Genomic DNA, 15,016 nt, shown 5'->3' on the forward strand with positions numbered 1-15,016 from the left:
GGGGCGTGTCGCTGCTGCTCGGGCTACTGCCCGCGATGGGCTGGAATTGTCTGGGTCGCCTGGACGCCTGCTCCACCGTCCTGCCGCTCTACGCCAAGGCCTACGTGCTCTTCTGCGTGCTGGCCTTTGTGGGCATCCTGGCCACCATCTGCGTGCTCTACGCACACATCTACTGCCAGGTGCGAGCCAACGCGCGGCGCCTGCGGGCGCGGCCCGGGTCTGGCGGAGGCACCTCGACCCGCGCGCGCGGCACGCCGCGCTCGCAGGCGCTGGTGCGCACGCTCAGCGTGGTGCTCCTGGCCTTCGTGGCCTGTTGGGGCCCTCTCTTCCTGCTGCTGTTGCTCGACGTTGCATGCCCCGCTCGCGCCTGTCCCGTGCTCCTGCAGGCCGACCCCTTCCTGGGCCTGGCCATGGCCAACTCGCTTCTGAACCCCATCATCTACACGTTCACCAATAGCGATCTGAGCCATGCGCTCCTGCGACTCATCTGCTGCGGCCGCCGCTCCTGCGGCCGAGGACCAGGGGGCTCCCCAAGGTCCGGGAGCGCGGCTGGGGTTTCCAGAAGCCCGTGCAGGTGCTTGCCCCTGGGCCTGGACGGCAGCACCAGCCGCTCGGAGCGCTCGTCGCCCCAGCGGGACGGGCTGGATATCAGCGGCTCCGCGGGCAGTCCCGGCGCGCCCCCGGCCACAGACTGACGCCCTCTGCCCACCATTGTCGTCCCCAGAGCTGTTCTGCAAATTTTTCTTTTTAAATAATGGATTTTGTGGGAAATGCAGACGAAGATGTTGGAGGTGGAAAAGACGCACGGCAAATGTATTTACTGACACTAAACCCCCAAACAGCGAACAAATGCACAAAATGCTTGCCCTCGTGGAATTGATGCTGTGGTGAGCGACACAGACAATAACTGAGTGACGAGATAATGGAGATCATTTTCAGTGACAATACAGTGAAGCGATGGTGGTCGGCGGGAGGCCTCTCTGTAGAGGTGGTGACACATGATGTGAACTGATATGTCATCGTCCTGGAAACACTTGAAGGAAGAGCATTTCAGGATGCGGGGACAGTAAGTGCAAAGGCCCTGAGGCTGGAATGTGCCCAGGTGTTCTAGGAAAAGCAAGGATTCCAGTGTGGCTGGAGCAGCGATGGAGGGGGAGAATGGGAGGGGACACGGACACAGAGATGACGGGCAGATTGGGCAGGGCCTTGTGGGCCATGGAGAGGATTTGACTTTTGCTGAGTGAGGTGGGAGCCATGGAGGGTTGTAAGCAGAGGGGTGTGTCCTGATTCAGGTGTCCACAAGCACCCTGTGGCCTCTGAAAGGCACGTTTGCAAGCTGGAATAGGATGAAGGGGACTGCACTGGCCCAGAGCAGGGATGATGGGAACTCTGACTATGCTCAGACCAGGTGGATTCTGGATGGATTTTTAGGGCAGCAGACAGAATTACTGAGGAATTAGGTGTGAGAGTAGGGGAAAGAAAATTGTCAAGGACACAACCAAGGCAGGACACGCCAAAATTTGACTCTGAGAGACTCAGCCTCATTCTCACATCAACATTACTTTGAGCGCGGTCAGATCCTTCAAAAACAATAAAAATATAAGAAAACAATAAGAACAATTACACGTTTTATCCCTGGCTAGAACCCTTCAGTCCTAGGCCCAGGACACACCTTTTTATCACCCTTACTGCAACCTTGCAAGGTAGGTTTTCTCACCCTCGCTTGACAAATGAGGAAACTCCAGTGTGTACCTTGCTCCAGTGTCCAAGCCAGATTACTAGCCCAGGCTGTCAGGCCCCCAGGCTGGAGTAGGCAAAGCCTGGTATCTGGCCCCTCCGGAGGGTCTGGCCACTCCCTCCCCCGGGGGTCTGCATTCTTGGCTTGGGGCGATAACAGGGCTCCGTTTGTGCCCATAAAAGGCCCAGGCGCGCTGGACACGGCTCTAGGCATGTCCCCAGGCGCATTCCTGACCCCTGCACGGCAGGGATGGTCCGGAGGCGGGGCGGGGGGCGTCTGGCTTTGGATTCAGACTTCGGCTCGCCACCTTCCGGGGGACTTTGGAACTGCAGGTAGCCGCAAACAATGGTGTTACAGTGGCCACTGACCTAGTCTGGGGGACTCCTGACCGAGCCTGGGGACCCAAGTCTCTGCGGGCCACACGCACGGGAAACCATCCTATTTCCCAGGATAAAAACACACTCAATCCTGGGGTCACTCTCCCAGGTTGCTCCCAGGACTGGACATAATTCCCTGCTCTGCTCGGCACCCCTAGCCCTTCCAGACGAACTCAGGCTACCTTGGACACATCACCCCATGGTTCTGTTCTTCGATGTTGTGATGGTAGGGGATTTATAGATTTATTTTATGAAATTCAGAAAGTACCCAGTTCTCCTTCCCTATCACGATTGCTCTCTGGATTCCTGGGGAACTTCCAGAGGTATTCTGTAGATTAATGAGCCAAAATGTAAATACCCCTCCTATCTTTTTACACAAATTCAGCACTGATCTGCATCTTGTTTTGTTCACTTAATAGTGTATCTTGAAAATTGTTGCTCGTTCGCACATTTTTTTTTTTGTTACCGTCTTGCGGTCTTAATCTGCTCCAGCTGCCATAACATACCATAGATAGCTGGTCATTAGCTCAGTTGGTTAGAGTGTGGTGCTGATAACACCAAGGTCCAGGGTTCAAACCCTGTACTGGCCAGCCACAAAAAAAAAAAAAAGAGAGAGAGAGAGAGAGAGAGAAATAGAGAGTAAAAAAAAAAACGAAAAACAAAAAACAAAAAACAAATACCATAGACTAGGTGGCTTAAACCACAGAAATTTCATTCTCATAGTTCTGGAGACTAGGAAGTCCAAGATCAGAACAATCAGGCTCTGGTGAGGGCTCTCTTCCTGGCTTGCGGATGGCCGCCTTCTGACTGTGTCTTCACATGGCAGAGAGAGAGACAGAGAGCAAGCTTTCTGTTGTCTCTTCTTATAAAGTTACTAATTGCATCATAAGGGCCCCACCTTCAGGATCTCATCTAAACCTAACTACCTCCCAAAGACCTCATCTCCGAACATCACATTGGTGGTTAGGGCTTCAACATATGAATGGGGGAGGGAGGCACAGTTCAGTCCATAGCACTTGTTCTTTTTTTTCATATTTTAAGAAATTGAGGGCTGGCCGGTTGGCTCAGTTGGTTAGAGCACAGCCTTATAACACCAAGGTCAAGGGTTCAGATCCTGGTACCAGCCAGCCACCAAAAAACAAACAAAAAACGGAGGTAAATATCCATACAGTAAATGTCTTGCTTCTTTTAACCGGCTGCATAGTATTTTACAGGATGGATGTGCCACCAGTCATTTATTAAGTCAGGGTCCTATGGAGGGACTTGTGGGTTGAGTCCAATATTTGGCCACGATATACAGCACTGCAAGGCATGTCTGTGTACGCACAGCCTCTTGTACGTGTGCGAATGTACCTCAGGTAAATATCTACCAGCGGCACGGCTGGCTCACAGGGCCTGGAAGTTTCATTTTGAGAGATAGAAGTTGTCTTCCCGAACGTGCCAGGAAGGTGCTTGTTACAGCCTCAGCCATGCGGCGTATTCGCCGATCGTGCAAGCGCGCCCCCTCTGGAGGTGTTCGGAACTGCAGCTACAAGCAAAAGAATGCGGGAAACCAGCCCAGCCAGGGGTGCGGGTTTAATCCCAGACCCTGAGCTGGGACACTGATTTCCCCAAATTCACCGGGCTCCAGGAACCCTTTCTTAGACCAATATCTATTCAGCCTAGCGTTTCCTTTTATTATTCTCTTTTCATTTCGATGGACTCTTTAAAATAAATACATTTATTTAATAGTTACCTTTAGGGCCGGCCCGTGGCTCACTCTGGAGAGCGTGGTGCTGACAACACCAAGGCCACGGGTTCGGATCCCATATAGGGATGACCGGTTAGCTCGTTGGGTGAGCGTGGTGCTGACAACACCAAGTCAAGGGTTAAGATCCTCTTACCGGTCATCTTAAAAAAAAAAAAAATTAAAAAAAGTTAACTTTACATCATAAACGGTACAGATGGCAAATCGGTATCCCTAGCCATGCAAAATAGCGATTGTTCACGTCTCTTGGGCGCTAGCTTTCGCATTTAGTCCTCATGATAACCTAGCAGGTAGGTGCTACCACTGTTACCATTTTCAGAGAGGAAACAAGCCCAGAGGGGTTAAGTAGCGGCCCACGGGCACAGAGCTGGCGAGAGGCAGACCTGGGTTTCTGACCCCCCCCAGGAGAGGGCCGCGCGCCTCTTGATGGGAGATAACTGAAAAATAAAGACAAGGAAAAACCAACTATGTAGATCATTCTAGCTGGATCCTGCGGCCGCCGGACCGCGAGGCCTGCGATGTGCGGAGATAAAGGGAGAAAAGCAGGTCTTGGAAAGTAGTCAGCGCGGAGATGCCCTGCGACGAAACCGGGCCGATGGAAGGGACAGTGCGAAGGGGGGCCAGGCAGAGGCTCCTCGCTCCTCGCCGACGGGCTCCCGGCACCTGCGGGAAGGGCGGGGAATCGCGGCTCTTTCCCTGCCGCGCCCTCTCCCCGCCTCCTCCCCGGACGTCCCGAGGCCGCCCCCCACCCGACGGCCGCTACCTCGCAGGCCACACCGCCCCGGAGCCGAGGACCCCCGACGGCGAAAGCGCCCGAAGGTCTCCAACAGCGAAGATTAGGCAGGAGCAGCTCGCGATTCCCGGAAACGCGGCACGCGCGTAGCACCACCGCTGGAAGCCGTCGTCTTGCTGGGGGCATCCCCACCCCGCAAGTCACCTACGGAGGCGACGCGGGGGCCGAGGTGAGCGCGCAGGCGGTGGCTGCAGGGAAGGGACTTTCACCGGATCCCGGGCTCCGGCAAGGGCGCGCAACGCCTCGAACCCGGGGCTCTGAGAACACGCGGGTGGCTGCGCCCGGGGACGCGCTCTCCGCCCCGCCGCAGTGGCTGGCGTTGTGGTCGCCGCGCTGGAGCTGCGCAGCTTGGCGACAGCTAGCGGAGCCGGGGGATGGGGTGGGGAGCGGCCCGGTCCTGTCCTGTCGCCGCCGCCGGAGGACACGGGGACTTTTATTCTGACACGGTCGGCGCCCGGCTCTGCTTAGTCATGGTGACCTGCGCGCACTCCGCGCCTCCCCCCAGCGCGCGGCGATGGAGGCGCCCAGGCTCGGGCGGCGGAGGCGGAGCCCGAGCGCGGCCATGGCGGGGTGAGTGAGGCGGCCTGTACCCGGGCTGCGGGCACCGCGGGACCCCCAAGACTCCAGCACAGAAATCAGGGTCATCCTGAGAACCCAAGGAGGCCTGTCCTCCCAGGAAAGAGGCCTGTGCTCCTGCAGCCTCTAAAGAGCAGCTGTCAGACAGGAGGCATCTGGGGTGCTCAAAGCACTGGGGAGAAAGAAAAGCATGCAGGCCTTCCTCTCCTTTCTCCTGAATTAGACTTTTGCAGTGAGGCACGCATGCACACACACCTGTGCACTCAAACACACCCCTCCATGTGCACACACATACCCATGGGGGGTTCGGTCTCTGCTCTGGGGTTGGCAGCGAAGAGGCTGCGGCGGGGTCAGTGCCTCCCTTCTCCAGGCCTTCTTGGCGGCTCAGGCGGGGCATGCGCAGTCCCCCACTTGTCGCTTCGTGGGGGGGGACGGGGGGAGTGCCCGGTGCCCAGGCGGCACCGTTGACCGATTGGCCAAAGACCCAGAGGCAAGCCCGAGGCCTCGGCACGGGAGAGGGGGCCGAGCGGCGCTGGGCCCGGTGGAGGAGGGCGCTCCGGAGGCACAGCAGAGTGGCAGCCAGCCAGCCACCGCCTGCTGACCCCTGCTTGGTGCCGCCCTGGGAGGCACAGAGGAGGGTAGGCCCAACGCTGACCTCCAGGGCTCTCCCTGCCCTCTGCTGGGGGCGAGAGTCCATCTCTCAACAAACAGGCCAAGGAGATCTTTCAGTTCCTGAGAGTGCTGGGATGAAAAGGAAAGAGGGAGGGGGTGACTCCGGGCTGAGCCTCAAAAAGATGAGACGCAGAACCTGCGGAGCCTCTTGCAGATCCTCACTCCCCACCCCCTTTAAAAACAGAATTCATCCCCTGGCCCTGCAGTCTCCAGGGGTTTCCATGAACCCCTTCTGTAGTCATTCGCTCTCACTACACTCCTCCCGGATTATCCTGATTCTCTTCTGCCCCTGAGCCTTTGCACTCACTGTTCCCTCTGCCTGAAACCCCCAACCCCTTCATGCACTCGTCCTTGTCCCTGCTGCAACCTCACCTTGTCAGGCCTTGACTACCCAGCTTGAAGTAACTGCCACGAAGTCACACTGTCACAGTGCTGTGGCAGTTTTCTTCATTACCCTGACTTCGACGCATCTTGCTTATTTTAGTTTATTTATGGTCCTGATTTCCCCAGTTATCTACTCCAGGGGGCCACGGTTTTTGTCTGTCTTGCTCACTGCTGTGTCCCCAGTGCCCAGAACAGTGCCCTGCACACAGTAGGCACTCAGTAAACGTTGGTGAGGTGAATGAAGGAATGAGCTTGACGTGGTTTAGGAAGGGACGGGCCGCCAGATGGCTGGAAGTGTGAGTGAAGGGAAGAAGTGGGCAGGGGCTGTCTGCTTAGGGCTTTGCAGGCCACTGAGGAGTTCGGTTTTACTCCTAGCACCATGGGAGGTGTTGGGAGATTCTGAGCAGGGGAGGGTCATGATCTGACCTGTGTTTTAGGATGGGCCCCTGGGCTGGTGAGGTCAGGGGGAAGTTAGGAAGTACAAATAGATCTCACTTCACCCGGTTTGCTTGGGAAGGAAACTGACCTAGAAATCACTTTATCTTACAAAAGGAGGCCTGGAGGGTACTGACCTAGTCCCAGGCCCTGCTCCCATCCCTGTGTTCTCCCTCCAGGCCCCTGAGTGCCAGTGGTGGTGTTTTCCCTTGTCGCCTGGAACCCCATGCAGCTGGAACCCAGGCCTAGCGGGGCCAGGGCCCGCAGCCGATTCCTGCCCCTGCAGCCACAGCGCCCTGAGGGGGCAGGGGACACGGTGATGTACGCCTCCACTGAGTGCAAAGCTGAGGTGACACCCTCCCAGCATGGCAACCGCACCTTCAGCTACACACTGGAGGATCACACCAAGCAGGCCTTTGGTATCATGAATGAGCTACGGCTCAGCCAGCAGCTATGTGATGTCACCCTGCAGGTCAAGTATGAAGATGCGCCAGCTGCCCAGTTCATGGCCCACAAGGTGGTGCTGGCTTCATCCAGCCCCGTCTTCAAGGCCATGTTCACCAATGGGCTGCGGGAGCAGGGCATGGAGGTGGTGTCGATTGAGGGCATCCACCCCAAGGTTATGGAGCGGCTCATTGAGTTCGCTTACACAGCTTCCATCTCCATGGGTGAGAAGTGCGTGCTCCACGTCATGAACGGTGCCGTCATGTACCAGATTGACAGTGTTGTCCGCGCCTGCAGTGACTTCCTGGTGCAGCAGCTGGACCCTAGCAATGCCATTGGCATCGCCAACTTCGCCGAGCAGATTGGCTGCGCCGAGCTGCACCAGCGTGCCCGCGAGTACATCTACATGCACTTTGGGGAGGTAAGCGAGGACATGGGGCTAGGGGACAGTGTCAGACAGAGGACCAGGGACAGATGGGAGGTCATCACTGTCTGCCCTTGAGATGTGAAGAGTCAAGGTAGGGAGTTGGAGAGAAGTGGGGTTCTGAGCTCCTAGTCCACACATCTGGGGAGACACTGGTTAACAGCTGGGCAAGGTGAGGTCTTCGTGGGTCTCCAGGCTTCCTGGTTTCTGTGGGGACAGAATGAAGCAAACATGACTGTAGCCAAACCCTGGGGTGCACTGGGCAGGGCCCAGCCTTTCAGGCAGTCAGAACATATTTCTTGAACACCTGTGACAGGCTGCAAACTGCCAGTCTGACAGTTGAGTTGTGTTTTCTTTGATCTAAGCAGTGTTGTCTTTATACTGTTTTTGGTTTCGTTTTCATTTTCCAGTGGAGGAAGTTGTTAAGAGAAAAATCATAGGAGGGTTCTTAAAAAAAAAAATCACAAGAATGAGCCCAAATTCGTGGGTGGCAAAAATTTGAGATGATAATAAGAAAAAGTGTTTAGTGAGCATTTGCAGTGGGCCAGGCCCTGGTCTAAGTAATTTACATCCTTTAAATCATCAACTCTTCCCAACCATCTGATGAGGAAGTGTCACCTTTGTGCTAGGGCAAGCAGGGCCATGCCCCTGGCCCCAAGCCTTAGGGAATCCCATGATTTGGAGTGCTTCCTGGAAATTTTCTAAGTCCTCGGTGGTTGGGACCAGCTGGGGTGGATGCTACCCTGGTCCCTATTTCTCTACTTCAGGGGTAGATGCTTTTCTCCCTGCTGCAGCACTACATGTGGGGTTGACCAGATGACCCGAGGAGCTCTAGAATTAGTCTCAGAGTCCATGGCTTCCAGGAAGGCGGTCCAGCAAGTAGGTCCCTCCCACTGGCCTGCACAACATTTCTTTCCTGAGATTACTTGAGCTTGGGGTACCAGAACTGAAATGGTTTCTCAAGACAGGTGCCTGATGAGAAATATTTATCTGGGGCCCTTTATTTTATTTTATTTTACTTTTTTCCTTTTTGTCTTTTTTACTGACTGGTAACGGGATTGCAACACTCGGTGTCACGCCCGTGCCGGGGACCGGCAACGGAACCACAACCCTTGGTGTTGCGCCCGCACCACGCTCAGCCAGTGAGCGGGAACCGGTCTCCACATGGGATCCGAACCCTCGGCGGGAGCGCCTCCGCGCTCCCAAGCGGCGCACTCTCCTGTGCGCCACCAGGCCGGCCCAAGGGGCCCTTTATTTTTATTTTTAGCAGCTGGCCAGTACAAGGATCGAACCCTGGACATTGGTGTTAGTACCACACTGTAACCATCTGAGCTAACCAGCTAGCCTGTCTGGGGCCCTGTATAGCCTAGGAGTAGCCCTGCTAGGAGGTGGCTATTAAGACAATCCCCCTTTTACAAAGGAGGGAAACCAAGGCATGGGGCATTTCAGAGGTCCCATAGCTAGGGGCTGGCTGTTTAGCTCAGTTGGTTAGAGCACAGTGTTTCAGCACCAATGTCAAGGGTTCGGATCCCTGTACCTGCCAGCCACCAAAAATACAAAACCAAAACAAAACATAGCTAAAAGTGATAGGGCCAAAATTACAACTCAGGATTGTTTCTTCAGAGCTGGCACTTCTTTTTTTCAGAATATTCTGTTGCTATTGCTTTTTTCCTTTTTCGTCAGCCTGCCCCTCTGGAAAATGTAATTTCAATTAAAAAAAAAAATAGGTAACACTTTTTGGGCGGCCAGCTGGTATGGGGATCTGAACCCATGTCCTTGGTGTTACAACACCACACTGTAACCAACTGAGCTAACCAGCCAGTCTGGTAACACATTCTTATAATTCAAAAAACAAATGACACCAAAACATACATTGCGATTTTGCCCATTTACCTGAGTATGTACTACAGTCATGCGTTGTGTTGCTTAACAATGGGGACACGATCTAAAAAATGTGTCCTTTGGCAATTTCATTGTTGTGCAAACATCACAGTGTACTTATACAAACCTAGATGGTATAGCCAACTACACACCTCCAGTTGCATTGTAATCTAATGGGACCACTGTCATATATGTGGTCCATCACTGACCAAAACATCACTATGTGGCACATAACTGTGCATGCCTGGCACATGGTATTAACTTATTTAATCCTCACAACTTATGAGGTTCATATGATTGAAATCCCCATTTTACAGATGAGGAAACTGAGACTATCAGAAACAGGTTGAGTGACTTGCTTAAGGTCATACTGCTTGATAAGGGGTGGGGGAGACACATGGAGCCAACCCATCACACTAATGTCCCCCTGCAGGTAGCCAAGCAAGAGGAGTTCTTCAACTTGTCCCACTGCCAGCTGGTGACCCTCATCAGCCGGGATGACCTGAACGTGCGCTGTGAGTCTGAAGTCTTCCACGCCTGCATCAACTGGGTTAAGTACGACTGCGAGCAGCGGCGTTTCTATGTGCAGGCACTGCTGCGTGCAGTGCGCTGCCACTCGCTCACGCCACACTTCCTGCAGATGCAGCTGCAGAAGTGTGAGATCCTGCAGTCGGACTCCCGCTGCAAGGACTACCTGGTCAAGATCTTCCAGGAGCTCACCCTGCACAAGCCCACGCAGGTGATGCCCTGCCGGGCGCCCAAGGTGGGCCGCCTCATCTACACAGCTGGCGGCTACTTCCGCCAGTCCCTCAGCTACCTGGAGGCCTACAACCCCAGTGATGGCACTTGGCTGCGGTTGGCGGACCTGCAGGTGCCACGGAGTGGCCTGGCAGGCTGTGTGGTGGGCGGGCTGCTGTATGCCGTGGGCGGCCGGAACAACTCACCTGATGGCAACACCGACTCTAGTGCCCTGGACTGCTACAACCCCATGACCAACCAGTGGTCGCCCTGTGCCCCCATGAGTGTGCCACGTAACCGCATCGGGGTTGGGGTCATCGACGGGCACATCTATGCCATTGGCGGCTCCCATGGCTGCATCCATCACAACAGTGTGGAGAGGTGAGTGGCAGGGCCTGGAGGAGTGGGCTTTGCGGGTCCCACTACCGACAGGTCCCAAGCCATTGTGATCCGAGCATTCTGCCCAGTGTTGAATGCCCATCTTTTCTCCTTGCCTTCAGAAAGTGGAAGCTTCAAGGTGAAGCTAAACTCCTGGGAGACTTACGGTCAGTGACCTTGGATGATGGGTCTGGGGCTGTTAAGTGCTTACAGGACTGTCACAAACCCATATGGCACCCTTGTACAGATTTGGGGAAAGTTCTGTCAGTTTAACTTAATATGCTAATTAAGTTAAAACATAACATCTCACTGCCATCTGTCCCCAAATTGTCATAATAAACAGATGTATGGGGTCTCTGACATAGAAGGTGCCCCTTTTTTTTTTTTTTTTTTTTTGTCTTTTTCCGTGTCCGGGATGTGTGGTCACCCCAGCTTTGAGCATTACATTTTGAGTGAAACCATCTTGGGCAATAGCCTAGTAAGAATTGGGGTTCTAGGGCCGGCCCGGTGGCGCACTGCTACAGTGCGCTGCTTGGGAGCGCGGTGGCCCTCCCGCTGAGGGTTCGGATCCCACATACAGACCGGTTCCCACTCACTGGCTGAGCGAGGTGCGGGTGTGACACCGAGGGTTGCGATCTCGTTGCTGGTCCCGGTCCGGTATGGGCGCAACACTGAGGGTTGTGATCCGTTGCTGGACATGAAAGAAAAAAAAAAAAAAAAAGAATTGGGGTTCTAGAGTCAAATTCCAGCTTTACTGCTTCCTTGGTGACACTGGATATATCATTTTACCTTTCTGTGCCTACGTCTTATCATCTGTGAAGTGGGGGAAAGTAATGGGGACCACCTGCCCACCAGGCTGGGTGGGGCTTTGGTAAAGTCACACACATAACAGTCAGCACAGAGCTGGTCAGTGGTGCGAATGAGCCACTGGGCTCCAGCAGACCCCTGTCTGTGGGCCTGTGACCTTGAACAATTGAGGTCTGTGAGCCTCAGTTTCCTCATCTGGAAAATGGAGTTGCTGATACCTCACGCCTTGGAGAATGGTTGTGAGGATTATAGAGGTCTAGTGTATAAGAGCTGCAGAAGGGCTGGCTGGTTAGCTGTGTTGGTTAGAGCTCAGTGTTGGTAACACCAAGATCCAGGGTTCAGATCCATGTACCGGCCAGCTGCCAAGAAAAAAAAGATCTAGCAGGGTAGGGGTCTGTACTAAGTGTTCCACGAAGGTCAGCTGTGATCGTTGTTGTCCCTGCTGTTGTTATGCCCTTGCAGGTATGAGCCAGAGCGGGACGAGTGGCACTTGGTGGCCCCAATGCTAACGCGAAGGATCGGGGTGGGAGTAGCTGTCCTCAATCGTCTGCTGTATGCCGTTGGGGGCTTTGATGGGACGAACCGCCTTAACTCAGCCGAGTGTTACTACCCAGAGAGAAATGAGTGGCGAATGATCACACCCATGAACACCATCCGAAGTGGGGCAGGTGGGTGGGGGCTGTGAGGAGGGGGCATCCAGGAAACGCCCTCCCCCCCATTTCGGGTGAAACTCGGCCAGGCCTGGGCCAGGCCTCCTGATTCAACCCTCAAGCCTGTGGCACACACAGGAGAGCTGTGTTCCAACAGCTTCCAAGCTTCTCTCTCCCAGTTCTATTTCCAAGGAGTCCCTCAGGTGCAGGGAGGGGAGAGGGAAGGGCTCCCCTATGAAGGCAATGGCTAAGGCCCCAGAGTTACCCTCTCTGCATGGTGCGGTTTAGGAGTCTGTGTCCTGCACAACTGTATCTACGCCGCGGGAGGCTACGATGGTCAGGACCAGCTGAACAGCGTGGAGCGCTACGATGTGGAAACGGAAACGTGGACTTTCATGGCCCCCATGAAGCATCGGCGAAGTGCTCTGGGGATTACTGTGCACCAGGGAAGAATCTACGTCCTCGGTGAGGCCCTGGGGTAGGGAGCTGGGTGGACAAGAGTCCTGACTAGCCCCATCTTTTAAGGACAGGTGGGTGGTTTGGCTGCAAATCTCTGTAAGAAATTTCCTCCAGGTTGCTTTTTTTTTTATTGGTGGCTGGCTAGTGCAGGGATTGACTGGACCTTGGTATTGCCAGCACCACGCTCCACCAACTGAGCTGACCGGCCAGCCCTCACTCCTCTGTCCCCTTTTCTCTCCCTGAAGGAGGCTATGACGGTCATACATTCCTGGACAGCGTAGAGTGTTACGACCCAGACACAGACACCTGGAGCGAGGTGACCCACATGACGTCGGGCCGGAGCGGGGTGGGCGTCGCTGTCACCATGGAACCCTGCCGGAAGCAGATTGACCAGCAGAACTGTACCTGTTGAGCCTCTTTTGTTTCTTGGGCAAAAAAATCACTGGTCTGACCAAGAGTGTTGTTTTTGTACAAAAACAGGGACGAAAGAAAAGGCGACAGCGGATACTCATCCTCCAGGAAGGGAGGCTGGGATGCCTCAGTGTTAACATGACAACTCTAAAGAAAAGAAGGCCAGAGTGGGGACCCGTGAGCCCCTCAGAGTAGTCCCAGGAATGTCCAAGACAACCTGCACAGCGGGGGTTTGGGAAGGCCTGGCTCCCAGGAGAGAGGTCCCCACACCCACTGGCTGGAGACGAAGCCTGAGTCCCACACCAGCCGCTGCCACCTCCTTTGGAGGTCAAAGCACGGGTGAGGTCAGTTTTTGTCCTGGTGTCTTTATGATTGGTTCCTGGACCCTGGGAAGGGGCCAAGTGAGGCCTCAGGGGTTGAGGCCCCTCTGAAGTGTGGTCCCCAGGGATGGGCCTGTATATAGAAGCCACTGGATATCTCTGCCCTGGACAGTCATTTTGTTGATAAGTAACCCTGTAACTTTCCAATGAAAATAAAAAACAAACTAACTAGTGTCTTCCACCTGGGCTCTCCGCTGGAGGTCTTAAGACGGGGACAGAAAGGGCTCGTCTCCTGAAAGGCACACCTGTCTTCGATTTAGGGCTTGTATTTGAAACCAGATTGTTATTTCTGCTTATCGCATTTGATATGTAGGCCATCTTTCTCCCCAGAGGCAAGCCACACAATTGTCTATCTTCTTCAGCTCCTTTGAAAGACTCCCTGAGGTTAATCTCATATATGCGGTGCAGTGTTTGTGTGTGTGTGTGTGTATTTTTTTTGTCTTTTGGTGACCAGCCCATACGGGGATCTGAACCCTTGACCTTGGTGTTAATGGAGCTAACTGACCAGCCTGCAGTTTACATTTTAAGGCAAACTATCTCCAACATGCTTTCCAAATTTGGTGAAATTCTATCTGGCCTTTTTTTTTTTTTCCTCCCATTTCTGACACATTCTAATATCTGGCCATTTTTATGTGCTGTGATAATACAGACTGAATCTTCGTTGTATTTAGGTGCCTGAGTATTAAAAGGACAAAGGGATTCCTGGGAAATGGAGCCACTTGGGAATTATCTTAGGCAAAGGGTTCAACACCCTGGTCCTTCCTAAACAATTTGTGCAGAGGAAACATGTGGCCTGGATTTTTTTTTTTTTTGGTGGCTGGGCAAGATGGAGGCCCAAACCCTTGACCTTGGTGTTACAACACTGCACTGTAATGGACTGAGCTAACCAGCCAGCTTGGATCTTTTTCTTACCAATCAACTATTTGTGCTATGGCTATGGAAAAGATGAATAAATGATGGTCCCAACTCTTGGGAAACCCACAGGTTCTCCCAGGTAGCTTAGGGAGGAAACATTTGGTTCCTTCTTCTGGGTGCCAGTGGGAACCTGGTGCCTCCATTTTTGCAGCCTCAGTCAGTTCACCTGGAGGCTGCGTTATTTGTGCCCAGGGGTTCCCTGGCCCTTGTCCTAACGTTTTGATGGAAAAAGAAAATAAGTCTATGTTGGCTGCATTGTATGGGTAGGGGAGGACTAGGAATCGTAAAGATCACTGTGGGTATGTCTTTTGGCATTTGCAAAGTGTTTCTGCACTTTATTTGATCCTCACCATAGTGCTGTGAGCTAGGAAGGGCAGGCCTGAACTCTAACAGAAGAAGTAGAGGTTCAGAGAAGTGACTTGCCCAAGGCCACATAGCCACTAAGTGGTAAAGTTCACATTCAGACTGTGGAACACACCAAAGCAGCCTGTCTCAGCCACAATACACTGTACAGTTGCATTTGTGAGAAGGGATATTCAAGAGGTCCCATGGAGCCAGTGTATGTAGCAGCAAAAGTTCCAGAAACAGCAATCTAATCTACAGTTGGGATTTATACGTCTGTGGTTGCCAGAAGACATGTAGCCTGTCCTGGGGTGGTGTTTCTTTTCAGAGGGGTTAGAGCCCTGGTCTTGAGATCAGGTTTATTTATTTATTTTTGGTTTATTTTATTTTATTATTTTTTTCTTAAAAGATGACCAGTAAGGGGATCTCAACCCTTGGCTTGGTGTTGTCAGCACCACGCTCTCC

At 53.6% G+C, this 15,016-nt stretch overlaps 2 protein-coding genes across 2 annotated transcripts; both read left to right on the plus strand.

Moving 5' to 3' along the window:
- Positions 1-2: 2 nt before the first annotated feature.
- S1PR5 (sphingosine-1-phosphate receptor 5) lies at positions 3-1,620 on the plus strand (the record flags this gene model as incomplete). The annotated part of the gene is made up of 1 exon (XM_008563216.1): positions 3-1,620. A coding segment is annotated over one exon (693 nt), but the record flags the coding sequence as incomplete, so codon positions are not given.
- Positions 1,621-5,142: 3,522 nt separating this feature from the next.
- KEAP1 (kelch-like ECH-associated protein 1) lies at positions 5,143-13,475 on the plus strand. The gene is made up of 6 exons (XM_008563095.1): positions 5,143-5,225; positions 6,902-7,587; positions 9,905-10,590; positions 11,857-12,062; positions 12,333-12,509; positions 12,749-13,475. Exons 2-6 carry the CDS (start codon positions 6,949-6,951, stop codon positions 12,913-12,915), a joined length of 1,875 nt encoding a protein of 624 aa, XP_008561317.1. The 5' UTR covers positions 5,143-5,225; positions 6,902-6,948; the 3' UTR covers positions 12,916-13,475.
- The last annotated feature ends 1,541 nt before the right edge of the window (positions 13,476-15,016 follow it).

The sequence above is a fragment of the Galeopterus variegatus genome, unplaced genomic scaffold (genome assembly GCF_000696425.1).
Source record: "Galeopterus variegatus unplaced genomic scaffold, G_variegatus-3.0.2 Scaffold171, whole genome shotgun sequence".
Lineage (NCBI taxonomy): Eukaryota > Metazoa > Chordata > Mammalia > Dermoptera > Cynocephalidae > Galeopterus > Galeopterus variegatus.